The sequence below is a fragment of the Apaloderma vittatum genome, unplaced genomic scaffold, assembly GCF_000703405.1.
Source record: "Apaloderma vittatum isolate BGI_N311 unplaced genomic scaffold, ASM70340v1 scaffold19334, whole genome shotgun sequence".
Classification (NCBI taxonomy): Eukaryota; Metazoa; Chordata; class Aves; order Trogoniformes; family Trogonidae; genus Apaloderma; species Apaloderma vittatum.
Genome location: NW_009713438.1, coordinates 25,023 through 52,033, shown reverse-complemented (window position 1 = coordinate 52,033; position 27,011 = coordinate 25,023). Strand labels below are relative to the sequence as shown.

Below are 27,011 nucleotides of genomic sequence, written 5' to 3'. Positions count from 1 at the left end.
TCTGCAGTAATTACAGAGCACTCAGCTTCCCATTTTAACTTTCCTTGCTTCATTTTCTCATGACTAAAACCTGTAGGTCAGCGGGCAAGAAGGTGAATTGCTACAGTGATCTTTCTGCTAAACATAAGACTGTCCCTTACAACTGAGTTGCAAAGAAAAAATTCCAAATATCATTTTACAGAGACTTTCCTGAGAGCTAAAACCTACACAGTCTAAGTCTGGCTCTAAAGTAGAGTCCAAGCAAGGTACAAGACGGCTATTCCAGTTCCCCAGAGCCAAAAGCTACCCCTTGCTCTGTTCCAGGGGAACCTGCAGCCCAGTTATTCGATGGCTGACTGTTAATTTGTGTCATTACTGCTTCTTAAGATGAAAAAATAGGTTATCTCTTAGGAAAATTCTACCCAGTTAACATTTGTTATCAAAATTATCACCCCTGTTTCAGGAGGCTGCTGTCCCACGTGCATATCCACTGCAGGGAAGAATACACCAGACTAACCTGGGCTGGATTAGACAGCTGTGCAGAAGGGATAAGGATGCCTGAAATAATGCTAAATCCGCTTCACGTTATATAGGAAATGCCACAGGAAATAAAAGGTACAGAACAACACAAATACAAGATACCAAACGTTCCTACAGGTTGGGACAACGTGATTCTACACACCTCGGGACAAGCACAGATACAACTCTTAAGGGGTCAGAGATATTTATACAGTCAAATGAGGTCATCATCGTTTTTAAGTGTTTATTTCACCCTCCAACAGCCCTGTTGTACAACACAGCTCAGGGGCTGTTCTTAGTCCTCTTACAAAGCCCCAGGCCTCAGTCAACGAGGTGCACTTTTATCACGTTCCTGTAACTTCTCCCCAGTCATTTATTCATGTGATCGATTCCCGTGTCACTCAAATCATTTGTGCAGGAAAAAAACCCGCTTCCTCCTCTACCAAACCAAACCAGACAGACTAGCTGGAGTTGCAAATAAGAAGGTCACCGATGCTTTGAACACAACCGGTACCGGGAGTAAATAAGGAGGAAAAACGCAGGAGAAACCACCCACAAAGCTTTGTGAGTCCAGCCCTTCTCCCTCCACCCCTTGCCGTGAGGCTGCAGCCGCCGTGCCCGCCGGAGCCGCTGGTACGGAGGAGCGACCGTTAACCTCCCCGGCTCGATTCAATGTGACAGTGACACTTCACAGCACATTGCATCCAATCTCATTTGAAGCTGACAAAGATTGTTTCTGTTTTATATCTATTGGTTTATTAATGGCCTACAGCCTCTTAAGCAGATGCATATTCATTAGATAGCCAGCTGTTAGGAGGTTCCCAGATGTCGAAAGTAGCTCTGTCTTGGAATGCATTCTTTTTTTTTTTTCCCCTTATTGTGAAACAAAGTAATTGTAGCTCTATTAAAGAACCAGTTAATTACTGAAGTGGTACCTTATGGCATGATATTTAAAAGAAAAAAATCTGCAAATTTCTGAGGAGTGAAGACATTTTTCACTATGCTGCACACACGCAGACGCTGCATAGAGACCTGGATTACCCCACATAAAGAACCCCTAGATGCAGACATCCAGGGATATACTGAGTTCTGCAAAGGCACCTTTCTTTATTTTCCATGTTCTGCAGAACTTCTCTCTTACATCTCATCCTCTCTTCTCTGAATAGTGGACAAAGAGGTGCATAAAAAATGAAAATGAGACACATCTCAATTTTAAAGGTCATTATACACAGAGAAGCAAAGTCCCACAGCATCCCAGCGAGATAAAACTGCAACCAGATCATTGAACAAGCTGTACAAATTGACTTACAAATTCCACAGACCATCCTTTTCAGTCTCACAACATTAACCAGGCTCACCTGGTTGTCTTTGCAACTTACCTTTTTTTTCCTGTCTTCCTTCTTTCCTCAAAGCGCCAATAGCAACTCCCCTGAGCAGGACAGCTTGAACAACCCCCCTCCTGCCACCACCTCCAGGAAGCCCTTCTCCCACCAAAGTCTTTAAAATGTTCAAGTCAGCTTCGAATCCAAGCGGTTTCATCCCAATTCTATGTTTCTGGCTGACGGGAACAAACTGCTCAGGCCTTTGGTCCATCTCAGGCTGCAGCGGCAGCTTCTGAGGAGCCGGTGGCACAGCACAGCTTTGGCCCCACAAAGAAGAGGGGAACTACTGTTCCCGTGCTAGTGTTGCCCCCAGGAGGGAAAAACTGGAAATATAGATATATATATATATTTATATACATAATTTAGTTTCCAGTTCTCTCATTCACACTTTTGAGTTTTTGCCAGTCAAATCTGTCAGCCAGTACCTGGAGCCATCCAATAAGCAGTTTTTTACAGTACTAAAAACAACAACAAAAATTTTCCTTTACAGTCAAGTATTTCACTTAAAGAGTTTCAATGTTCGTGCAGATTCATGAGTTTGCCTGAAACAACTCTGAATTTTAGTCAAGGATGGTCTGGAATAAAACTTGGGGGGGAGAAAAGAAAATAATTTTTAAGAATCACATCTCTGTTAAAAGCTTTAATCAGAACCAAGTGGTGGTACTATAAAATGTCATATGCTATGAAAGTGTTTACAGTCAGGCACAGAGGAACGTGGAGGCAATTTTGTAGAGCGACTCCTGGAGCAAAGGCCTCTGAGAATAAAAGTGTCTTTAGATATTTGTTTTCCTGTTATAGTTGGTATCACCTTGAGTATACAATGCCTGCCTGCATTATGTAAACACTTCATTGATAAATCCCTCCCCCACCTCCCTTAAGCTGTGTCAGACTGTTCTTAGCTGACAAATATAGCTGAAACAGATGCTGCTATAAATACCCTTGTTTAGCTGTTTTGAATATAATTTCTTTTGTAGAACATGGTGGATGCTCTACTTAGCACTGAACTTGCACCTGTGCTGGCATTTATTGCTCCTTTGCACACACCAAGATACAATTTTTGAACGATTCTACTAAAAAACACATGCAGAGTTGGATTCTGACGTCCTTTTCTCCTCTTCTTAAGTAGAGAAATCCTTTACAAATGATTTCACTAATTTTAACCAATATCTATCAAGTTTACAAGCTACAGAATCCAGAGGTGCCAACACACAGAGCCAGCCAATCCTGGGCTGGACCTGGCTTTGAAAAAATGAAGGAAGGAGTTGTGCTACCTAACACAGCCGCATGGGTTAGGTTATACTGGAGTTCTGTCAGGTGGCAGATCTGTCACCACACAACGGGCTCTCATCACGGCAGGGTTCTGGCCCACATTCTGAAGGAATCTTCATGAGTTTTCTGTTGTTTATTGTGGTTCAAAGGTTTTCATCTACTTGCCAGTCTGGCTGAAAGAAATTCTTTTCACACTCCTACAACCTTCTTCATAAGTAGAATATTGATCCCTAAGATGAAAAATGCGTGATAGGAGCAGTAAATCAGTTCAGTGCAGCTGCTCCATAAGCCCACGTACCCTTGATGAAGATACAATGGACATAAAGATCCACTCTAAACTGATCAAACATCCTCCGCTGGAGCTATTCTAACTCCTGACAAACACTCATTATAATTAATCTCTTGATTAGAAGCCAAATCACTGACTCCCCTCTGAAGGGATGTGAATAACCTGAACAAGGACGTGATCTTTCTGCTCAAAGCCAACTGTTTAACCAGCTGAACTTACCCTAAAAGGACAGCGTTAGGAATAGGCTCACCCTACTCCTCAGGAAACTTCTGAAGACTACGGAGAAGCCCCGCACCCCTTCAGCTCGACGACGAGAGCAACACCAACTACAGGTTTAGTTCTCCTTGCCACCCATCTACCGCCCCAGGAACCAGCTTTCTTCCCACCACAGTTCTGCATATATCGAACCAGTGTGAGTCTTTGTATGTGTTAGGACTAGAGGTTTTGAAGATGATTATTCCAAATAAGTTTAAAGGTTTCAGAACAGGAACCAGAGCGATCTCTCCTACTCAGCCGTTAAAGCCTGCCTTGATTACTTTGATGTAACAACACTTGAAAGCTCCTATTCTTTGAAACTAATTTAAACACATTGAATTGTTGAAAGATTAAAAACCGCAGTCAGCTAATTACACTCACTCTCATCTCTTATTCAGCAAATGAATCACTTTTCATTACCACTTAGCTGAAGTACATGAATTTCTGCCTAATTAGAAATGTTGTAGATGGAGCATTAGCAAGGCTGGAGCGGGTCAGGATATCTTGCCTGCTTCATTTTTAATTCCTAACAGTAGAGCCAGATAGGAAAGGCTTCAGATAAGAAGTCATTAAACAATTTTAAATTATTTATAAAAATTACTTTGCCCAAATTATAATTATTTTTTTTCCCAAATGCTCTCATAAACGTCAAATGGAATGAAAGGAAAAGCAGCCCAACATTGATTTTAATGAACATTTTAATGTTATGTATAACAGAACATTATGAATACAATGGAAACAAAGTTTTATCAATTTAATAATAAAAAAGAAATCCAACATAAGAAAAGGGAGGCAATATATTTCATACCTATAGTATAGTGCTTTTTCTTAACAATATTCCCAGCTTGTAAATATAACAATGTCTTCGTATTCCAGATTCTAGAATCATGATTCATGTGAACTTAAATGCAGAATTACAGAAGGAAAAAACAAAACTCCCTAAAACCTTATTTCATTCTTTTGTTTTCAGTAAATCAGTAAAGTCTTTGACTGCTACAGGTTTCCTTTATTAATATATATATATATTTTACTCCTCTATTGGATTCCACAGCTGCTAATGCCATATGTACACAAGAGAATCACCGAATATGGTATAAAAGCTAAGATCCAATGCTGTTGGATTAAGGTAGGGTTACAGAGTTACATAACTTAAGTGTAATTCACCTTGTTACTTTTTTTGTAATGATGCCAAAAAATAAATATTTTTGCCTTTTGGCTGCTGCCAATGTCCTAAACCAGTGGCTCCATAGGGACATTGGTGGTACAAAGGATGCTCAGTGCCACTGTAAAAGAACTGCAAAAAAGTCCATTTTTTTTGAGTTTTCTGAAAGGAAACCTTCCAGCAGTCTTGGATAAAGCTTCTTCAGCCTCGTGCCGGATATCAGTTATAACAATAGAAGCACGTTAAGTCCCCAAAAATCGGTTTATCACCAAACTGCCAAGAGAGGATTTTTATGATAAAAATTTGGGTAATGTAGCAGTGTGGCTGGAACATTAGCAAAAGTATATATACATTCCAGGTCCCTTTGAATTAGCCATAATCACATAGGTAAGCCATTTTTGGACAAAAATATATATTCTTATAAAAAACTGATCATAGTACTTGAGTGACTTCAATTGTGAACTCAGTGGTAGTAAAAGGAATGATCCGATTATGACAAAGCGATCAGGGAGAGGGGGAAAAGAAAGTCAAGCTCTTCAAGAAAAAAGAAAAGTATAAAATTAGATTCAAACATTTTCACCCAACCCCCATTCCAGTCTTCCATCAAGTTTCAAAGTTAAAATTGGTTCTTCTAGATAGGAAAGGTTTTCTGATGGTCTCAGTACAAATTATTTTGCAAAATCATCTAACACACTCCTTAGAAGAAACCTTTCACCTCTCTAGAATTTGAACTAGTTATTTCAACACTTAGAAAATAGCTTTTGGTTCTTCATGTAGACACTTTAACTGATAAAGAAAAAAAAAAAGTATTGATCAGTGTTTTCCATCCCTTCCCCAGCTATATTTGTGCAGCTAAAAATCCTTCATTCAGTCTGCCCATTTATTTCAGGTTTATTTCATTTTATTTACTTATTTTACAATCTTTTATTTGCTAAAATTGGCAAAATTTGCAAAGGCATCTTGCTTGGGTTGTACAGTCCCAGGAGCCAGAGAGGTCATAGCGAGATTGTGTACCCCCATCCCTAGTGCGCCCGTCAAACCCACTCCCGTAGCCGGAACCCCCATGTTCATGTTCATTCCCATCATTCCCTGGTTCATCATAGGCGTGGGGCCCAGGGACGTCATTCCCATCGTACCTGACATCACCCCGGGCATTCCCATCCCCACGGGAATGGGCCCTCCCATCATGGGGCTTGTCTGGGGCCGAACGGGCATCATGTTGGGCTGAGGATTGAGGTTCACAGCTGCAAAGTTTTGAGTCATGACATTCACGGGTTGTTGCATATCTGCAAAGAAAACAAAGCGGGACAAAAAATTCAATTATCGACACCCAGTGCTGAAGGTGCTCATGTATTTTAAGAAACTTGTGTGGTAACTGCTGTGAATAAAGATATGGTGGACAAAAACGCGGCTGTTTCACTCATTTCCATAGCTTGCGTGTGAAGACTCAGGAAAATTTATATAGGTTTTAAATAGCATTTCATAGCTATACACGCTGCAATGCATATTCTAGAGAAGTTCTAGAGATGAGGAAGCCTGAAACTGAGATATAGCAAAGGTGCAAACTCTACAGTAAAAACATGCACAGATACCAGCCTCCTAGCACGTCACTCTCCATTTATAAAATATCACTTGTGCCACAACCATTGCAGTAGTTTAAGAAACAATTATAACTAAATGTAGGAAAACAGTAATTGACAGAACACTCCCATCTCAAGGACAACCTACTCAACACATACAGGGCTCTTTGGGCATGCAGAACAGTGCAATAATCACTTACTTTGTTGCTGCATCATGAAATTAAGTGATGGCTGCTGGGGTTTGGAAGGCTGCATCCCAGGTACTAAATTGTCCAAACTGATATTTACACTGGGATCTGACCAAGTTGAGGGCAGAGTTTTGCTTGAATTCTTCTGGACCATCTCTGTGCTTGCATTATAAAGAGGGGTAGGCTTCGGCATCATAGTGTCCATGCTTTGCAGAGGCTGAAAACCAGAGAAGTTTGTTACTTACCAGTAAGAATCAGGACTAAACATTGGTTTTGTATTGGTTTTTCCACAGAAGACAATACAAAGCCAGTGAAATTTTTAGCCATGAGTTTTAGCTCTTCCAAAGCAGTGTTACCACGTGCTGTTACACCATTAAAATGGGTTAAAAGAGTATTTTTAGGCTAGAATCAAGCTTCCATATCAATATATAGAATAACAATGATCACCTCCAGTCAAGTTTTGAACCCAAACATAGTGATTCGCTCCTCCCAACCAAGTCAACCTGTTATGGTTTCCAAAAACTCGCCAATGAAGCAGGCGCTTCTGTGTTTTGAAGAACAGACCAATCCTCATCTTCATCTTCTTGAGGCTGGAAGCTTATAATGTTCTGTGGAGGATGGCTTTAAGGTTTAAAATATCATCAACCCAACAAAGCAGCAACACTTCATAGAACAATGAAGACCATCTCAGAGAAGACTGGCTTATAAAAGGGGGCTTTTCAAGAACATCCAACATCTTTCCTTTCTAGGAGGCTACTCAAACATTTTTTGACAAAATTTTCACACAAAATGCTGCTAACAACATCTGAGCGACTAGGTACGCACTCTGGGAGTGGAATGGATGAATTTTCAATGTTGTGATTAAGAAGAAGACAAAAGATTAGTCGAGGAAGGTCACTAGCAAACTGTACACACAGCAGCATACCTGTGACCTTGACATGGGTAAACTGATGCCCACAGCGTTGGAGCTCATCATAGAGAAATTCATACTTTGTGAAGCCGTCATGGTTGTCTGAGAAGGGCCCATTAAATCAAAGAGATCAGTAGAATTTGAAGCAGTCGGAGGCTGGCCAGAAGTTGACTGTGAGCTACTGAAGAGGTCTATAGCTGGCTGCTGTGCCGTGGTGCTGAAGAGCTCTCCAGGTGAAGCACTGGGACAAGGAGAAGCTTGGTTGAAGGCACTCCAGTCACCAAAGTCTCCATTTCCACTTGTTGCTGTACCTGAAGGAAAGGCAACAGTGGGGGAGGAAGTAAGACAGAGAGAAGAAAGGCAGAAGACTTAGAGAAAAGCTCTGAGCAAATGCCATATTCCATGAACTGAAACAAATGAAAGCTGATCTGTGTCCGTCCAGATTAACATCTGCAGGTAGAACCTCCATCTGGACATCATTCTCTCTCATGAATATTCCAACAATTTTAACAAGGTAGCAAAGGAAATATGAAACACCCATGCACAAAGTAGAAGCATGTTTGATAACATGTCACCTGTGGATGCAAGACAAGTAGGGACAGGTTTTCTTTAGCTGAAATATGACCGAAAGATAACTTAGTGGTAGTTTAGAGTCTCTATTCAAAACAACACCTAGAACTTTGACTTTTTATCTCATCACTCTGGTATTCGTCGGGAGAACAGTTGACAGGAATAAGCCATTTGATAAAGCAAAATATAAACCAAAGACAACTCTTCAAAATTTGGTTATATACAGTTAGTAGCTCTTTTTATAAAACAATGCTGAGTGGAACGAAAACCAGAACATTGAAAGCAGGTTGACAGTGGGAGCTCTTATTTGAGGCAGTAAGGAATAATTTCTTCCCATCCCATGAAGTGCTCATGTAAAAGGCATTATGTTTTCTAAACCTGATTCCTGAACTATATGTCTTGGCTTGAAACAGAAATTCAGTCCTGGATCTAGCAATTCTCTCAGCGGAAGCTCTGGTGAACCCTTAGCTCAGCACTTAAACTTTGTTTCACTTCAGTATACCGGGGTTTCTGCAGACAAGCGTTTAAATCAAAACACAGCAACTTACAGCCCGTTTTGTTTTACTGCAAAGCACCTGGCAGTATAACCTGTGTGTAGACAACTGCAAGGGTACCTGTTTCAGGATCACAGATGTCCAGAGACACAAACCAGTGAACTGAGAATATGTCATAACCTTTGAGTCAAATGGGAGGAGATGTTGCCTCCTTTGAAAACACATGTTTTTCTATTAACAAGAAACAGGCTACTTCACAGGAATGAGAGGGAAAGAAAAGCTTACGAAAACATCTACAGGAGAGGCTAAAAATAAAGCAATGCCATTCAAACAGCTCTTGCTGCTACACAGCGAATCTTGTTCCAAGTCTGGGCCGTTGTACAGGTCAGCTTTTTGATTATGCCACTTTGGGTACTTCAGCTAAATTTAAGCAATGCCACTGACATATGAAATGAACTTTGACTTCTAATGAACAGTTAAATCATCCCTTGCATTTCTTTAGATGAGCAAATGAAGACTAAACCACGCAAAGCTGGGTACCTTAATCCAGTGCTAGTTCCCACTTCCTAACCTATACAAAGGCTCATTCTGTAACGCCCATCCACAGCAATTTTTCTACCCACTCAAAGGTAACTGCAGCAGCCTTTTATACTCCATTTACATAATTATCAGCATACACCTTCAACCTTTCGTCATCTTTATCAATATATTAGAATTTAAAGAATTGTAGGAGAGTAAATCTGTTCATAAAATTCAAGTATTGCCAACAACTGCAGCGTATGAAGTGGACTAATATTCACTAGCTTAGGGCCTCACTAGAACATTTGCTTTGATCTCCCTCACAAAGAGGGGGGCTATATTAGAATGTTTCAATTAGTATTACATATTAAAAATTAAAACCTACTTTAAATATTCCTGATAGATAAGTAAATGCTGAGTGTGCTGCTTCTGTGTTCAGACCTGTGCACTGAGTACCAATAATGGAAGTGGGGGTAAAAGGGATAAGGTTTTGCCCCTTCAGTAGAACTTCAAAGATGATTAATCAAGAAAGAAAAGATTCCTAGAGGGGCTTATGCTGTTCAGGAATGATTAATCATTTCACAGGACTCCTTGTCCCTTGCATAATGGTGATTGGAATAGATTAATCATGTTAATGCAGATAAAGGATTGTATCAATTTCTACTGTATTAACAGACAAATTATTTGCATAGTAGGCGGCTTTGTGTTTGCAAAACAACTCGGTTTTGACTAAGAATGTCTCTAAAAAAACTAGAGCAGTTCTTTCCTACCAAGCAAATTAAAGGTGTATTAACCAATCCACACCCAGCACAATTTTCCTAAGACAGCAAAACAAAGGAAGAAATACAAATATGCTGACTAAAAGCTGGCTCACAGGTAGGTTTGCAGATCAACCTCTGTTACTGTTTTCTTATTCTGGACTAAACCCTACGCTCTTGCTGAGAACCCCCAGTCACAAACACCGCTGCTGCCCAGACTGCCCTCACCCAGGCCAGCCAGCGCCCTCGCCCCGTGTCTGTCTGCAGCCCTGTCCTGCTGGGGAGCGCTGCGGGCTTCACAAGCCACGCTTCAGTTCAGCGCATTTCAAAATCAGACTTAAAGCTACGTTCATATTACACTATTAGATGAACAAGGATGTATTTGTAATTTCTACTAACATTTTTCTGAAATAAAGCTCACAAAAAGTTTCAAATGTGTTGTGCCAGCCAGCAGACACCTTCCTTTCTAAGTATAGCACTTGAAGTGCCGTTACATAAACGCAGTTTGCCCTGGAAAGGGAAGTGACTTTCAACAGTGCCGTGTGGCATCACTTCCCCTCTTTCTGCCCTTAAACAGCGTTTCAATCTGTAAATTAATCCTACCTTGTGATGATGGGAAACTTGCTGAAGCAGCAGCTGAACTAAAATCAGCAAATCCTCCAAACAGGTCACTTGATCCACCTAGAAACAGAATGAAACGCTGTTACAGGATTGTGCAAAGATCCACTGCAACAACTGCATGCGCACTTATCGAGAAAAGCTGTTCTGTATTTGGCAAGATGGATTTATTAATTCCGCCCCTTAAGTCGACATTGTTTTCTCCTGTTTGTCACCATATTACACTTATACAAGCCTGAGCAACAATAAACTGGATTATTTCCAGCTGCCTTGCAGGTCTTGCAGTTTGGTTTTCCTAGGGAAGAACTCCAACATACAAGTTTTTGCTATCTCTAAAGATAATTTTTGAGAGATTAAAAAAGTTAGTGAGTTTTTAACTAGTGAGGAACACTACTAGTTTGGCAGTTTGTAAAATTAAAACTTTGGAAGCATAAAAGCCAAATATTCTTATTGTATAAAAGTTATTATGCTTACTATGAAAAATTACATGTTGCCTTATATTTAGTTTTTGTGTTACTTAAAGGATGAATGATTCTGCAATGATCTTGAATTGGGATTTCAAGGACAGAGCTTGCATTTGTGTTCTTTTTTTTTCTTATAAGTTTGCTTACTTCCTACAGCAGGAACATTAAGTTTCCAACCAGACATTTGTATACAGCATATGAATTATTAACTTCTGAATACAGCATAGTAACAATTTTTCACTAACAAGAAATAAAGCCAGGGTATAAAAACCAAACAAAGATTTAAGAACTGCATTGGAAAGCTGCTTTTTTAAAATAAAAATGCAGTTTACAAAAAAAATCATCCAATTATTGTTGTTACTGCTTTTAAGTAGGCATTCTGCTGACCTGAGGAAGTTAAGAAGTTGACCTTATTTGTTTGTCCTCGAAGATTTCACCTCCAAGCAGCCCCACCCTTAGAAGTTGCAGCAGTTCAATTATTTTGCTTTTAGTGTTGTGCGTACATTATATAGGTTACATCACAGCTGCTTAGCCTGCAGTGCTTAGAAACTAGCCAGGTGGGACTGGAACATCTGTGCTGCACTCAAACACCACCAGGGACAGCTTCCAACATCTGGTGCCATTTCTGAATTGTCTTATCGCTGCAAGACATTCTGCCCCATCTGCTGCTCTCAACTGGGTTAATTAAACTAGAACCATCTCCTTTTTAATAAATGGCTAGCAGTAATAAAAGGAACCATTCACTTTCTAATACATGTGTACTTGTATTTCTTTTTAATGTTATTTTACTGTAGACACTGCCAGGAAGGCGACTGTTCTTCAAAGGGGAAATGTCTTTTCCTGCCGAGCGTGAAGCGCACGATATAAAACACGAGCAGGGAATGCAAGGATGGGCTCCTTGACTTTTCAGAAATATTGCTCTACTGAAACCCTTCTACCACCTTTTCAAGAGGGAGAAGGTTTCACACAAAGCTAAGAAATTTCTTTAACACAAATGCTGCAATGATCAAATAAGCATCTTACATGTGTTTATACACAAGTTTGATACTGACTGCAACCTGAGAATGAAAAAGGGTAAGACGAGCCAGGGAAATATCAAGCTGAAAAGCTGTTCTGATCGTGTTTACTCTGCCTACTGCTATCAACATTTTCAAATCATTTTTTTCATCACAAGAGTCCTTACAGAGTTCAGAACAGGTTAATGGTTTGAGGGTTTATATCAGAACGAGCAACACAGATGACACACTCTCAACCACATCCTCAAAAAATCAATTCTCTCATGCAACGCCTATTACCCCTGGGCTGTTTGACAAAGTATCTAGGGATTAATTTAATTTTAAAAACAGAACTAGGTTCAAACTCAAAATAACCCCATAACATTTTCAGTCAAGTCAACTCTTCCTCCACCTCTATTGCTTGTTTTCAGACGAAACTGAGTTCCAAGGAAAGGTGGCAGAGCTCAAGCTGAATGCAGTTACTCTCAAAAGAAAGGCATCACCAGCGAAGATTAAAGACCCTCATCTCCAGTAACACCAAAAAAAAATTACTTCCTGCAGCTCTAGCCACAGATTCTACATCTTCTCAAACAGATTGCTCCTTTATGGCAACCAACTGTCCCCAGCACGTACAAATTGTGTTGCTTTAGTAATGGGTAACCCCCAAGCCTCACCAACCTTCTTCCACACCTCTGCACCTGAAAATACACAGATAAGCCAATTCTTAGTTCCCTGAATTCACATGACTTCCCCGCCAGTTTCTTCACAGGACAGATCAAAGGCTGCCTTTGACCCTTTCCCTGTGTCCTGCCTGACACTGGGAATGTTCCCACACCCTGTGCTGTAAGGAACAGTGGTCATCACAAGTGACCTGCACGGGAAGGACAGCGCTAATCTTCTCAACATGAGCCAGCCTCAGAGATTCCCATGTGAGATCTGTCACGACAAATGAACCCTTTCCATCTGCCTTCCCAGGTCAGCAAAGAGGTTATTTAGCAGCACCAGCTGGTAACATGCCTCTCCTCAATATCATTTCTAAATGCTGCTTTGGAAAGAGAAGAAAAAAGGCAAAAAAAATAAAAAAGGTTTACTACAGCAAAGAGCCAAACTGAGGAAAGATTCAAATACACTGTAATACGAAGTTTGAAATATGGGAAGGCTCAATTTGAAGTGGAAACATCTATTCTCAATGTGATTTTATTTTATACATAAAAAGATACACAGACATATAGAAGTAACACCAAAAAAGGCTCTAATCTCTTTTCCCATAAGGATTAGAGAGGAGAAGTTTCAGTATTCATTTGGGGTAGTGGTTCTGATCCACGATATCAAAATCCCACAGAATTGTGGTAACTCCAATGTACGATGAACCCCTTTGTACATCAAGTTAATAAAATAATAAAAGCCTTTGTGTATAAAAGAATCAATGCATGAAACAAATAATGTGAATACGATCTCATACGTAAGAGAAGTTGCATATTTACAATGAAGTTACACAGAAGGTTATTACCTATGAAAATGCACGTGCTTGTATTTTATTTGCTACTCAAAGTGATCAGTAAACAAAAATTCTGCCCACAGTAAACTCTCCCAACTGTGCCATTAGACCACAAGTGCATGGAAAATCCTTCTCGTAATTCCATGCTAGCCACAATCAAAACTGTTGTTACTAAGAACCTGTAAGCACAATGACAAACGTTTAAAGTTTTAGGTTTTAAAAAGAAAACCACTAAACCCCTGAACTCCTCTATCAATCCTATTCACAAAGTACTGAAATTTAACATGCTCCCAAAAAGAAGCTGTGGACTGAATGTAAGGGTAAGTCCACATGAAGGTTAATGGACTTAAAATTGAACTGCACATTTAAAGAGCGAAGGGATGTGTGTTACAATGAATAATTTTACTTTTAGGCAGCAATTTCTTTTTAATATTGGAGTCAGAATCAACCAAGTGCCAAGATAAAATGAGATTAGGAAGCAAGTTTGCCACATACTTTAGATGAAAGCTTATATGAAGATCATTGAGCTGCCTAGCCTTTGAACTGCACCACGAGAAATGCTTGAATGTGAACGGATTGCACTCACTTTTGGAGTTAATTATAAATAACTGCATTACAGAGTTTCTGACAGACTGATCTGGCAGTTAATCTTTGTGTTGCTAACATTTATTAGCCCCATGCAATAGCCCATCCAGTTCCTTGCTGTAGGTTCTAGAGTACTCAGGAATGTAGAGCTGCCGCTTCTCAATGTATCTACTGCTCTATCTACGTAACGTCAAACAAGCTTATCCTCGGAATTAGTTCAAAATATGCATTAACAAAAATAAAAGCAAAGTGTGCCTACCTGTTGAGACAGGCTGGCTAGCTCCATCAAACAGATCAACCAGGTCATTTGATGACTTGCTGGCAGAGGGTACAGAAGCCTGAAGAAGAAATTACACAACAGATCTCATCTCTGATCTTAAATGACTTTGAGAAGTCTTCCTTTTCTTTGGAGTTTTTTTTGTTTTGTTTTCTTTTGCTTTGGAGAGATGGCAGATTTGTCTCTGAAGCCATCAATCACTGGAACGTGGCTAAATTTTAAGTCCCTGGGCAAATACTGCAAGGCTCAGGTTTTTCTACTGTAACTGAAGAACCTGGTAATTTTTCAGTAAGTATGCAGGTTCAGAGAATCCTTCCCACTTCAGGCCAAGATTTTATCTTTGCTTTCCTGAAGAGAGCAAAATATGGTAATGACTATATTTTAAAAGTTCTACACCTTGAAACAATCACACAATTAATTATAACAAAACCAGTCCACAGCTTTTGAAAGCCTCAACTAAACATTTTTGATAAAATACTTCCCTTGAAAAATGCGTAACAGAAATTGTCTTAAGAGTTGAGAAGAAAAGAGTTTCCAATATCACGTTTGATTGTGCTCTCCCGCAGTCTCACCTTTGCTGTAGGTTGTGCATTATGAGCAGCAACATTCTGTTCTGGACTTGCTTTATCCCCTGTATAATGTGCTGCTGCTCCCAAGTCGATGGTTTTTGAAGGATTTGCTGTGCGTTTGTGTCTGGTGGTTGTAATTTCTGTAGCTTGTGTAATATGAATGTGTTTCGTTCTCACAGTCTCTTCTTCATCTTTAAATTCAGCTTTGGGAGATTTACCTCTTCTTGATTTTTCCTCATCACTGTCACTAGAAAAACAAAGTGACAGAATACCATTCATGATGGACTTTCCTCAGTTACTTAAGTGGATATTTGGCTTAAGCCACAAGAGTTTTGGCTACTGTAGTTGTGCACCAACAGTTCATAATAAAAATAATGCTTCTACATTTGAAAAAGTAAACGCTTTACCCTTACAGAACACACCTACGTAACACAGCATTGCACATATCATACAGAAGTGACTTGCTTTTCGCAAGTTATTTTGTTATATATTAACTGCAAGTCCATAGCAGAGGATAATAGGAAATCAGTGTTTAAATCCAGTACATTTAATTACCTTCTGACAGGAACTCCCCCACATATTACGTAACACTTCAGCAACAAAAAGTTAAGCTGGCAGGTCTGCTCAGTACTTACACCAAAAGACACAAAGCAATGAATCAAATACAGGTACTGTCTTTCAGGTTTCAACTCACTTCCTTTTTCAGAGATACAGGCTTTTATATTCTTTAAAATGTTTGGAGAAGAAAATGTTTACAGAATTATGCAACGCAGTGGTACTATTCATTTTCTATCAGAGAACATACGTTTATTCTTAAAATGTAAAATAGCAGAAATGTCACCATTTTACGCAAAAACTTTTTAGACGTCACTGCATAATGTTGTTTAATCTGTAACATTTTCTACCTTTATATTTTAAGTCTTTCATAAACAAGGCAATTGTCCCCCACCAACAGTCACGTTGCCTGGTACCATCAAAATAAGATCTGTACATGGCAGTGAAAATTGCTGTAGAGAAAGCTTAAATATATTGGAACATATTTTGAAATAGTAATTCCCTTAGCAACACAGCTGAAAGTGGAAGGTTTTTATATTTTAATAATGCATTAGAATACTAAAACTGCAAAATTTAGGAAAGGCTCTCCCTTTGTCAGTGGGAATATGACAGCAACTGCAATATACTCTGGAGGGTAGCCTTTGTTCTCTGTTAACAATAGCGGGCTTTTGGAACACACTGCATGTGTCGTTCCCTCCATGTGTATTACCTACTTGCTGCTGGGGATGCCTCAGTTTATTAACATCTGCAGATATAAATGCACACTCCCATTCTATGTTTTATTTTATTTTTTCAAAGAAAAATACCAAAGCTGCTGGCCAACCAAGTGACTACCAGCATTTGTCTGAGCCAGCCTTACAGAGACAAGCGAGCTCCCGTGGCACCACCCAACCCGTCCCTTCCGTGCTGACATGAAACAAGAGGGCTACTCTTCCCGTTCCGGATTTCTGCAGCCAGCCTCCCTCGGGGCACACGTACATCGGAGGGGCTCACTAACCACATTCTCACCTGTGAGATCAGGATTTTAATGTAAGCCTGCGGAGAAGACCGAGTTTCACTTTAGCAGTGCACACCTGGTACATCCATCCTGAAAACCTCGCAGGAGTGTGGATGACGTTGTCTTTCAGACACATGTTGAAGGTATCCGAGACCAGGACAATCACAATTAAGGCTTGGTTTCCTAAGATCTGCCACAATGTGTTCCTTGTCATCACCACAACTATTTTGTGGGCTGAGGAAGGGACTGACAAACATCCAAGTCTGATCAATGGAACTACTGCTACAGAACCTGTAGAGATCAGTCTCACTGATGTAACAATGACGGTGGTGATCTATAGCAAAATAAATGTCTACAAGCTTCTGACAACAGAAATTAAACATCTATGCCAGAAAGCAGGACAAATATTACACCACACAATTTTCTACGACAGTCTGTACTGCTTCCAAACTGTCTCAGGAGATCCGTTTTTCTTTCTTTTAATGGCCACATTAACAAAATAAAAATTAAAAAAACAGATTAATGCTCCTCTGGTTGCAACTTCCAGAAATAAAAGCACAGACACATGCACTTTTTCTTTGCCTTCACGTTTCTGTGGTGTGTGGGTTTGAGGGTTTTTTTTGATAGTTCTTCAAAGGCAATAAAAATAGTTTACTGATACCTTAAGACTATCTGAATTACATTCTACTATCAAAGTAATTTTTTACACGGAAGCTGCCTTTAAATATAGCTGTGGCATCCTCTTCTAGGTGTACTTAGTTGCTTCAAGCAGTTTTTGTTCTCTTCTACACAGACTACTAGCTTTGCAAGAAGAGTCAAAACCCCAGAAGAGTGGTTGAGTTCTTCTCATGTGTATATTGGAGGTAAAGATTGTGTCATCCAAATTCCATTAACCATGGTGAAGATGCGTAAGTCACATTTATACTTTGTGCTTCAAGACCTTTATTGGATTTACAGTACTAAAGTAATAATGATTTATAAAGCTATTGACATAGAAACAATAGAACATACAACAATGGATTTGCCAGCTGAGCAAGTATCACCATTTAGTCAATTTTCCAAGGAAAAGGCAACTTAATGTTGTTATATAGCAGCAGGCTACAAATAAACTAGTAAATTTTCGGAGGCTTCTTTTGTGCTTTTAGTAAAAAGATTGCTGAAGTGTGAAAACACAGAAATGTGTGGATTTCATGAAGCATTTACAAGAGAATGTTATGTTGTTGTGAGCTTAAGTCACATAATTAAAATTTCATGTTACTTTCAGCTTCAATATTTAACTTGATACAAAATATAGCATTCTGTTAATACAACATGAATTGTAAGGTTTGGATTTACAGTATCTTTAAGTATAAACAGACAGCCGCTCTATAACTTTGAGTTCGATCTTCTCAGATCCTTTGATGCCTTCTGCAGAAAGAAACCCCTTCATTCAATGCTCTGATAAAATACCTTCCGTTGTTGTCTAACCACCATGCCAAGAGAAGGTGAAAGGAACTGTCAGGGTGGGAGCCAAATCAATGTTAGAGAAGTCAGATTGCTGCAACCCAGCCTGGCTTGCTTCCTTACAGCAGGATGACCTGCAACCGCTACATTGTTTTCACTCACATATGCCCCAAAAAATCATCGCCTCCCCCCTCCCCCCACCAAGTCATCAGCTTATCACTTGCAGAAATTTCAAGACTGACATTTAAAAAAAAAAAAAAAAAAAGGAATAAATCAGAAGGGACAAGGGTTACAAGAGCGAAACAAAAATGAGAAACGTAGTATCTGCCAGAGAAAAAGATGAGTGTAACTTGGGCTAGAGCTGTACAGCAGAGAAGTTCTCAAAATAAGCTGCTTTTTATGAAGATTTGACCACAGAAAGGACTGTCTAGAATACTGGAAGGTGGAAGACTTCATACTAGCACAAGTGTAAGAGCAGGAGCCATTCAGAAATAAAGCAAAGGAAGTAAGATAAAAAGAAATGTTTATTGTACACCCTCTACATGAAATGTGGCCAGTGAGCTTTACAGATGTCACGTGACAAGTTGCTCTTGAAAGGTGAGTACAGAAACGCACACGGCCATATACCATTGTTAAATCTGAAATTGTTTACTCTTCTTCTGATCCCTTCTCTTTGTAGTCTATAGATAGCAAGTTCTAAGAGGGAACCCTGATGTGTGCAAAGAATACCAGTTTTATGATTTATTAATGCCCTAGCAAAAAGGCCATACTGCTTTTTTCTCAGAATGCTACCATTACAGTTATTTTTGTTTCTGTGCAAAACTGCTTGAATTTTGTAATACATACACTTGTGTGTGCATGTGTATTTTTATACACATATCTATAAAAAAATGTGTGTGACTATATCTGAAGATATTCCTGTAAAAAATAATCAAATGTCAGTGCAAATTTGAATTTTAAGTTGTTTCCCAAAAGGGAATTATTTCAAGATACTTGAGCATTTTCTCCACAACAATTTCAGATCCTGTTAAGTATGAAATTGATCTCCAGATAATAAAACATAATGCACCTGCTGAAGTGTGATGCAAGTAAAGTTCTTTCTGGTGGCAAAGGAGGTTAGGTTTTCCTCTTTACCAAAAAAATGTAATGGGCAGATGTATGAAAAATACAAGTTTCTTTAGACAGTTCAACAGAAATTAACTTTTTTTTTTATTTTATTTTTTTTTAATAAGTCACCTGCAGTCTGTTCTTCCTTAGATCAGCTGAGGGAAGAAACACTGTGTGAAGGCAGGTGTAAGCAATTTTACATCTTCATCTTCTTTGGCACTTCAGCATTCAGAGTAACTGCAGCATTAAGTGGCAGCCTGGCACAAGAAAGGCCACTGCGCTGCTGAGACAAGGAAAAACTTCAGAAATTTCAGCCAAATTCCCTGCTTTGCCAGCAGCTATCCAAGCTAGGGGCAGTAGTGGAAGGCAGCCAAGGGCAGTACATTATTCCCCAAGGCCAGTCGGGGCTGTGTAAGAAGCCCAGGAAGCAGGGACTGAGCAGGTACACGCCTCCATACAGACAAAAAAAAGTCAGAATACTGTAAATAATAATCAGCAATGTCAAAAAGCTTTATAACAGCAATTTCACAGAATAAACTCATGCTAAAGTAACTCCAGTACCTGCATCTTTCTGGAGAGTCTTCCCTATCTTTCCGTCGGAACTTGCTGATAGTATCATCGATCGTGCTTCCAATTTTGTCGCTTAGCTCACCTAACTTATCGCTGAATGGAAAAGATGGTTTTTTATCCCATTCTTCATCCCATTTTGACTTGGGCTCAGGATCGTATCTTTCACCTGTGTAAGGCATTAAAATAAGAAATACTAAATGTAACAGGAGAAAACCAAAAGCAGCTCACATTCTGTCTGGAATCATTCTCAAACCCCCTTGTCCTACTGACATAAACCTTCCAAGTTTTCAGAAGCAAACCGAAATCTCCCACGGTGCTCAATCAGCACTACTACAGCCAGGCACAGCACGTAATGCCAGTCATTAAGTGGCAGGAACGCAGCTTCCAAACCATTTGTTTATGACAACACCACAACCCGAATGCACCGCCCAGCACACCAGAATCCTGTTGGACTCTGCTGGAGAAGCAGAAGGGGCACAATCAAGCCTGGCTGCAGCGTGAGCAGCTTATCAGAAATGGGACGTGCCAGTTTTGTAACTGTCACTTAATGCATGATACTCCTTCCATTCACAGCCAAGCTGGTAAATCAATTTACCAAGAGGTAAATCAATTTTGTTTTATACAGTGACATTCATGAATATATAAAAGTGTAGCATCAAAATATCAAAAGACTTAGGAGCAACAGGTGCTAATTTTCTGTTCTTTCTTTTCCGTAGTGACTAAAAAAAAAAATCTTTGCAAGAGATTTTTTAAAAAAACCAAAAAGGCAGTAAAGCAACTCAACTTTTCAGCAGCAACTAAGTACACTGAGCAGCTTTACTAAATACATAAAAAAATTTTCTAATTCGGTATTCAAGATCTCCATACCGGTATCATATCTTACAAACAGCCGATGGGTTTCCTTGAAGGAAGTGCATTGGCTGTGCAGTCTCATTAAGAAAGTTGAAAAAACTTAAGCCTGGGCTTATTTATACACATTCAACCAACTGGAGTTTAATTTAAAGAAAACCCAGCACTTAGATATTAACAAAGACTTATCTGTCAGAAGTACACTTCACTAAGTCTTATTGCAGTCTTCTATCAGACCTTCTGCTGAAAATATAGTATATTAAGCAACCCAACACGGCTCAGTTTCTAGGTCACGCTTTTAGACAAGCATTTTATATTTTGGGCCATCACAACCACGAAACAAGGTGGAGTTTTTTACTACTGAAAAACATGAAGAACTAGTTAAATTTTTTTACTTAAGCTAAGTAAAATTGAAAGGAAGAATGGTAAAAAATTCATTACTTCACATTACATACAAATTATATTGTAGCCCAGGTTCAAGATTGTTCACGATTTATTCAATTAAGCCATTTCAAATAAAAATTAAATGATGGATTCCAGTACTACAAGGTGCAAAATTTGAGTTACATCTGTCTGATAATACCATATGCCAGAGAATGCATTTTCTTACTGAAGAGATAAGTGCAAGTCTCCAATGATATCTGTTTAGATCCATAAAGGAGAGACAAACTTTTTCAAAGTAGAGAATCTGTTATAAACCAGCAAGATGCTCAGTGATATCTTCATCACTGAAAGAGGCGAAACTGCTAAGAAATGTAATACTGTTAAATTTTTCAGGAGAATAAAATGGCCTTATTTCAGTTCACGTCAGGCTCTCAAGCATTTTAATGTAGACTCCATTAGAAGGTTTCTTTGTGCAAGAGGAATTTTAAAATAAATATAAAAAGCCCGAGAGCTCAGTATTTTCAGGACAAAGAGAACTAAGGAAAATTCTGAAGATACAAGCATTTCATATTTAAATAACTAGAATCTTTTAGATTAGAAGTCTGACCTAGGAAAAAGTTTGGGTTTTGATGCTTTATTTTTTACTTTACTCAAAAAAACCCTTGAATAATAACTAAGGAGCATATGGAGAAAGACTTCTACTCAGCATACAGGGCTAGATCACGACTCTCTACAGAGCAAGTCAAAAGATAAGCTCGGTGAAAGAACAGAGGGACATAAAGTACAAATGCAATGACTCATAAGTATTTCCTAAAAAGACAGTCACCAGAATTCCAAAGCAGGTGGCAAAAGCCTCGAAGAACAGAGTAACACACGACATATCCTGCCATGGAGAGATTTCCAACTACTCTGAACATGAGGAAGAGGGAGAACAGAAGAACACAGAGAAGCAACCAATCAAAACCAGAAGAGTGTAAATCAAAGTTCAGAGTTCACAGTGAAGAAGAATGAAACACGTACATAGCACCTGAGAGGGACAGGTGAAGTGTAAGTCCTGCACAGTTCCTATGTAGATCAAAACCCTTCTCTCAAAGGAGTCACTTGCTCAAGCAAAGCAGAGCTTTGTGCCACTTGGACTTTGGGACTCATCTCTTAATAAAAACAGCCAAGGATTTACTTAACCCAAAGAAAAACACAGATTAAACATTCTCAAGACTGACAGTGGATCATGGACAACGTGCTGGGATACATCAGACCTAAAAGCCAGTTCACACTCAGATCCCTGCTACACATTAGGGCAAGGACTGAGAAGCAAGGAGGAAGCTCCAACCTGGGACTCGGTAAGAGCAACACCGCACGGGTTGCGTGTCTTTATCGAACCAAGGTTGCCAGAGAAAACCATGCCCTCTCTAATCAAAGACAGACTGAGCTTTACAGCCCCTAAGGCCCAGATCTTACCAAGACACTACGCTGAGGATGCAAATAGTCTAAGGGAACTCATTGCACACATGAGGAACATGACTTGCCTCAGCAAGATGGGCAATTTCCAGAAGCAAGACTACCTTCAGCTATCTGCCAACAACATTCGGATGTGGGTTTTTTTGTGCATATGTTTTTATATAAAAGGACCTTAGCAAAGAAGGTCCTACTTCAAGTATCAGACTCAGCCTGGATACAGGACTGACACTTTGTGCAATGATGGCTAAGACTTGTGATGGTTGGATTATTTAATTTTGAGAATTTTGATTTTTGAAAAATCCGACAGCAGGTTTTCAGATTTTATGAGGGAGCAGATGATCAAGTGACTCTTCTAACCCAGCTTTTAAAATATATAATGTATTTAATACATACTAATTTTAACACATACTAATTTTTTTTTAATGAGAAGTTTAGAAATTTCTTTCTGGTGTTTACTATGACCTCTTCAGTAGCAGCCCCAATTCCCTAGGACTTAGGGATGAGCACTGGTGCACCAGATTTCCAGCCTGCATACAGGGCTCCTGTTCTGCGCAACTACCATTTGGATGCAAGCTTAGCACCTCTACTCAAAGTAAATTTGGTACTTCCTCTGGGAGCCCTCCTTCAAAAAGCACATGGGAACTGTAGCACTAATCAAATAAGATTTTAAAACCACACAAACCGAGACAGTAACAACTGTACTGGTAACCTCCTGAAATATAAGCTCCCTCACTCACATGGTGCTTGGCACATATATGTGAATTCAGATATGACAGACATCAGAATCCACTGATAATCCACAGCTACCTTTCAAGTCCAAACAGTATTACTTGGGAATCCAAAAAGTCTAACGGCATATAGTATCTACATTGTTTCACCCAAACAGTACTACTGCCCTAAAAGCCCTAACACAAACTAAGCAGTGATTCTGAAGGAGGTTGGCAGGAGTAGGTGAAGTAATTCTTGGGCTGTGGTGGGTGGAAAGCATCATACCTTTTTTTTTTAATTAAAGACTAAGAAACCCTGACTTACAAGGGCATTCATTTATCTGCTGCTATAGCAGCATCCATTTCACAATGAGACTGCCTATGGGTAAAAACAAGACAGATAGGTTTTGACTAAGTCAATGTATCCAAGTCATTTGTATAAGTTTCTAATTAGTTTTCAAAAAAAAGACTAAAAAAGATTTCTGAAGTAATTAATTTAAATTTCTTTTATGATAGTAACACTGACAGTTAAAGAAATACACAGAAAAAGCATCTAAAGGAGCATCTCAGAAATTCCTTCAATAGTCTGTTATCTAGGCCAAGTAAGAAGTTGTGATTGCCAATCCTTGACCAAGAGAGCCTAATACTCACTATATCGGAACCCTCCAACACTGTCCGAAGAAACCCCAATGTATTTGTCTTTGTTCTTCTTTGCTTTCTTCCTCTCTTCCCGAAGTCGATCATCATCTTGAGCAAACTCAACCATTTCTTTTACCTTCTGGCGTATGTTTATACCTTGGTCTTTACCATTTTCATCTGTGCAGGTAATGCAGGAGAGAGAAGATGGATGGGGGGGCAGGGAAAGGAAAAATAAATCAGAGGCAGCAACACTGAACATCAAGCTGTTAAGGAAATTTGAATTATGAACACAGTCAGAAAAAGACCTTATGGCTAATGTCCACTTATTTGTTTAAAAGGGACCAAATATTTTGTTCCAATACACATTTTCATCCTTAGATAAATGACAGTTTTCACTAAATGGTGTATTTAGAAACAGCTAACTGCTGCTGAAACATTGAAAAGATTAATGAAGACCAAGACAGAAATCATATTCTCCACTTGAACAATTTTAACCCTTCAAAATATAACCCCTTTTCCTCATTCTTTTTAGTATGCTTTTTACAAGTTTAATTGCAAGAATTCACTCTCATCGCAAAACTGTATTTTTTAAAAATTGCTTTCAGATGGGATGTACTACAAGCTAAACATGTTCCTTTCCGAGCCTTTTTCACATTCAAAACACACACTGGCTTTGCTGCCTTTGCACTGTAAATATTATTTGGTGGGAGGAAAAAACCCCAGCTTCAAACAGATGTGTGTGTTTTGGAGCTCTAACCTTTTCTTCCCATATGATTAAAGCTATTCCTTTACGGACACCACAGGGGACCAGTCTCTAGTGCATATTTTAATATAAACCCGAACACTCATGTTGTGTTGGTTCTGTTGTTATTAGCCAGTCTTTTCTGCAAGTTCTTGTCTTCACTAATTAATACTCTAGGGTCCCACGTCTTGGATTCTGCACTCTTCACACAACTGGCAACAGTCACATTCTAATTAGACTGGGGAAGCTTCTAAGCTGGTTCAGGTGACTGACAACTCCAACTACTGTTTTAATTTGCTTATAAGATTTTTCTATTGCTCACCTACAAAGTGGTAATTTTCCAGGGATCGCAAATCATAAATGTGTTCTCTGGCACTTGTAACAACACGCTCTGATCCATTCCTTATGAGGTAAGCTAGGAGCAGCAAAGACTATAAAAATACAAAGCACCTTATGATTGCATGAACAAAAGCTCTATCTTTTCTTTTTATATATATTAAAAAAGAAACAGAAAACCAAACCTACCCCCCTCCCCAAATTAGTAAGTAGTAAGACTTCCTCCTTTTAAATAAATGCTTATTGTATGTCCACACAGAAAAGCCACCATGTTTTACACACATCTTTTGCTCTTTAGAATATCAAAATTGTATTTGTCAAACTCTAATTTGCTATTACTAAATCACAGAAAGTTACCTTCATCAGCTACTGCTTATTTTAGAAAGACAGCAGAAGCAATTAAGGAGAAAATGTTAACACTGCTAAATGATGCTAAGTAATGCTTTTGCCTCCTTTGCTTCCACTGTAAAGAAACTCCTACAAGAATTTAAGAAGCCTTTTTCAGGATGCAAAGGATATACAAAACCTGCATTTTAGGACAATTTTAAGCAAACAACAAAACAAATGAAGTTTAAATAGAATTTTAATTGCAGTGTTTTATCTTGAGGATTTCTATCTAGAAAAAAAGTTAATGCACTGTCTCCAAAGCAGCACCTTTATCGGCTGAAACTATCATTACGTTTCAATCTATCAAAACCTGATAAACAATTCCAAACAGTCTTTATAACATTAAGTAGCTATGTAGGATAGCATTAAATATTAATTTATATTGTACTTCAGGGAAAACAATTACTATGAATACAAAACATCAAGCACCTGTGAAAAGCACAAACCATGCCTTAGAATTAATTCTGTCTTGTTACAATCCTAGCATCAAGAAAAACAAAATATAAGCTAGCCTAATACATCAGTTCTGAAAAACGAGGTTATATTTGCATAATTCAGAGAACATTGAACACCACTTTAAGTGCAGCATGATATAATCTAAAGCAAAAAGTTTCTGTACCACGCTAATTAGCCAAAGACAAGAAAAATGCAAATGATTCGGTTCCTTTTCCAAACCACAAGTAGGACATAAAAGTCTCATATGATAAGATCTGCAAGAAAATTTGGTCCATGCAAAGCTAAACTACAATTTTTAGAGAATTAAGAATTGGCAGAAAATTAAAATTAGTTTCCATTCTATTTCAGGTATTCTTGAAATCCTTCAGAAACATGTTCCTGATAGCACAATAACTCATCATCTACTTCTCATGAAGCACCAGAACAACTCCTTTGGGTAGATGCAAAATGTGAATCCTACTGCAATACCTGAGTAGCAGCAAAATGTAATTGCTCTATTATGTTTGTTAAGCAGCATCTTAGTTCTAAACCCAGAAATTTTGTGGGTTTTTTCCCCATATACAGCATTTGACAAACAGTTTTGACTCAGTAACAGAATTATAAAGCATAGTTAGGAGAGCAATTATAGGTTGTTAAGGGAGCGATACAGCAGTATCTAAACAAGCCACCGTATCGAAACCTTACAGTAGCAACAAGCGTTACGTCCTCCACAGACCAACACGAAGTCTTGAATCCTTCCAGCTCACATACATACACACCTTATAAACCCTCCTCCAGTTCTTTTTATTGTCTTTCAGCATTCGAGTCCAAAGCATGTTCATAAGTTCTGGAAACTGTTCATACATAAACGTAGCCCTAAAGAATTACACAAAAGGAATAAAGACATTTTATTCTTTATGTTTTTGTGACAATTGTTTAAGACTCACGGCTGACAGTAGATGGCAGGCTTGATCTAATTCTCATCTGATGACTTTACAAGGGAAAAAAGCTATCCCTACTTCTTACTCATACAGAAGTAATTTACATACCAGTACTATAAAAGAGAAAAAGTAATTTTTAAAATCTGAGGCAGTAAAAGAACCTTCACTAACTCACAGCTACTAAAAGTAAAACACGCAACTTCCAAACTCATTTTAACAGAAAAAGTTCACGGAAGAATTCTACATGTTTTGCTCCAGTTTGACAAGCCACAAGAAAACACTTTGAAAACTGCCACTCAAAAAAAAGTCATTTTTTGTTCAACAATTTTCTATATACTCTAAGACTATGCATAAAAACATAAGACTTTACAGGAAATTTTCAGCATTATCAGTCAGCATACCATAGAGTTGATTTAGCAACAAATTTCACATTCCTGTATAAAATGCACCTTTCTTCATCACTGAGCCAAATTATCACTTACTTGGCAATCTCTCCCATGAGTTGCCCTGAAGGTCCCCACGGATCATCATTGGTTGCTTCTCGAACTTTAGATTCTATTTCTGAATAATTCATAACCACA

At 38.8% G+C, this 27,011-nt stretch overlaps 1 protein-coding gene across 2 annotated transcripts; it reads right to left on the bottom strand.

The window, feature by feature from the left end:
- Positions 1 to 4,373: 4,373 nt before the first annotated feature.
- CLINT1 (clathrin interactor 1) lies at positions 4,374 to 27,011 on the bottom strand. Of its 2 annotated transcripts, XM_009868395.1 has the most exons (12): positions 26,913 to 27,011; positions 26,269 to 26,365; positions 24,654 to 24,762; positions 23,602 to 23,766; positions 19,544 to 19,718; positions 14,884 to 15,127; positions 14,294 to 14,372; positions 10,478 to 10,555; positions 7,549 to 7,844; positions 7,166 to 7,167; positions 6,636 to 6,784; positions 4,374 to 6,141 (listed from the first exon to the last, which is right to left on the bottom strand). In XM_009868395.1, exons 1-12 carry the CDS (start codon positions 27,002 to 27,004, stop codon positions 5,780 to 5,782), a joined length of 1,848 nt encoding a protein of 615 aa, XP_009866697.1. In that variant the 5' UTR covers positions 27,005 to 27,011; the 3' UTR covers positions 4,374 to 5,779. The 2 variants fall into 2 exon arrangements, with proteins under 2 accessions (XP_009866697.1, XP_009866696.1); XM_009868394.1 differs by lacking the exon at positions 7,166 to 7,167 and having other exon boundaries at positions 6,636 to 6,840.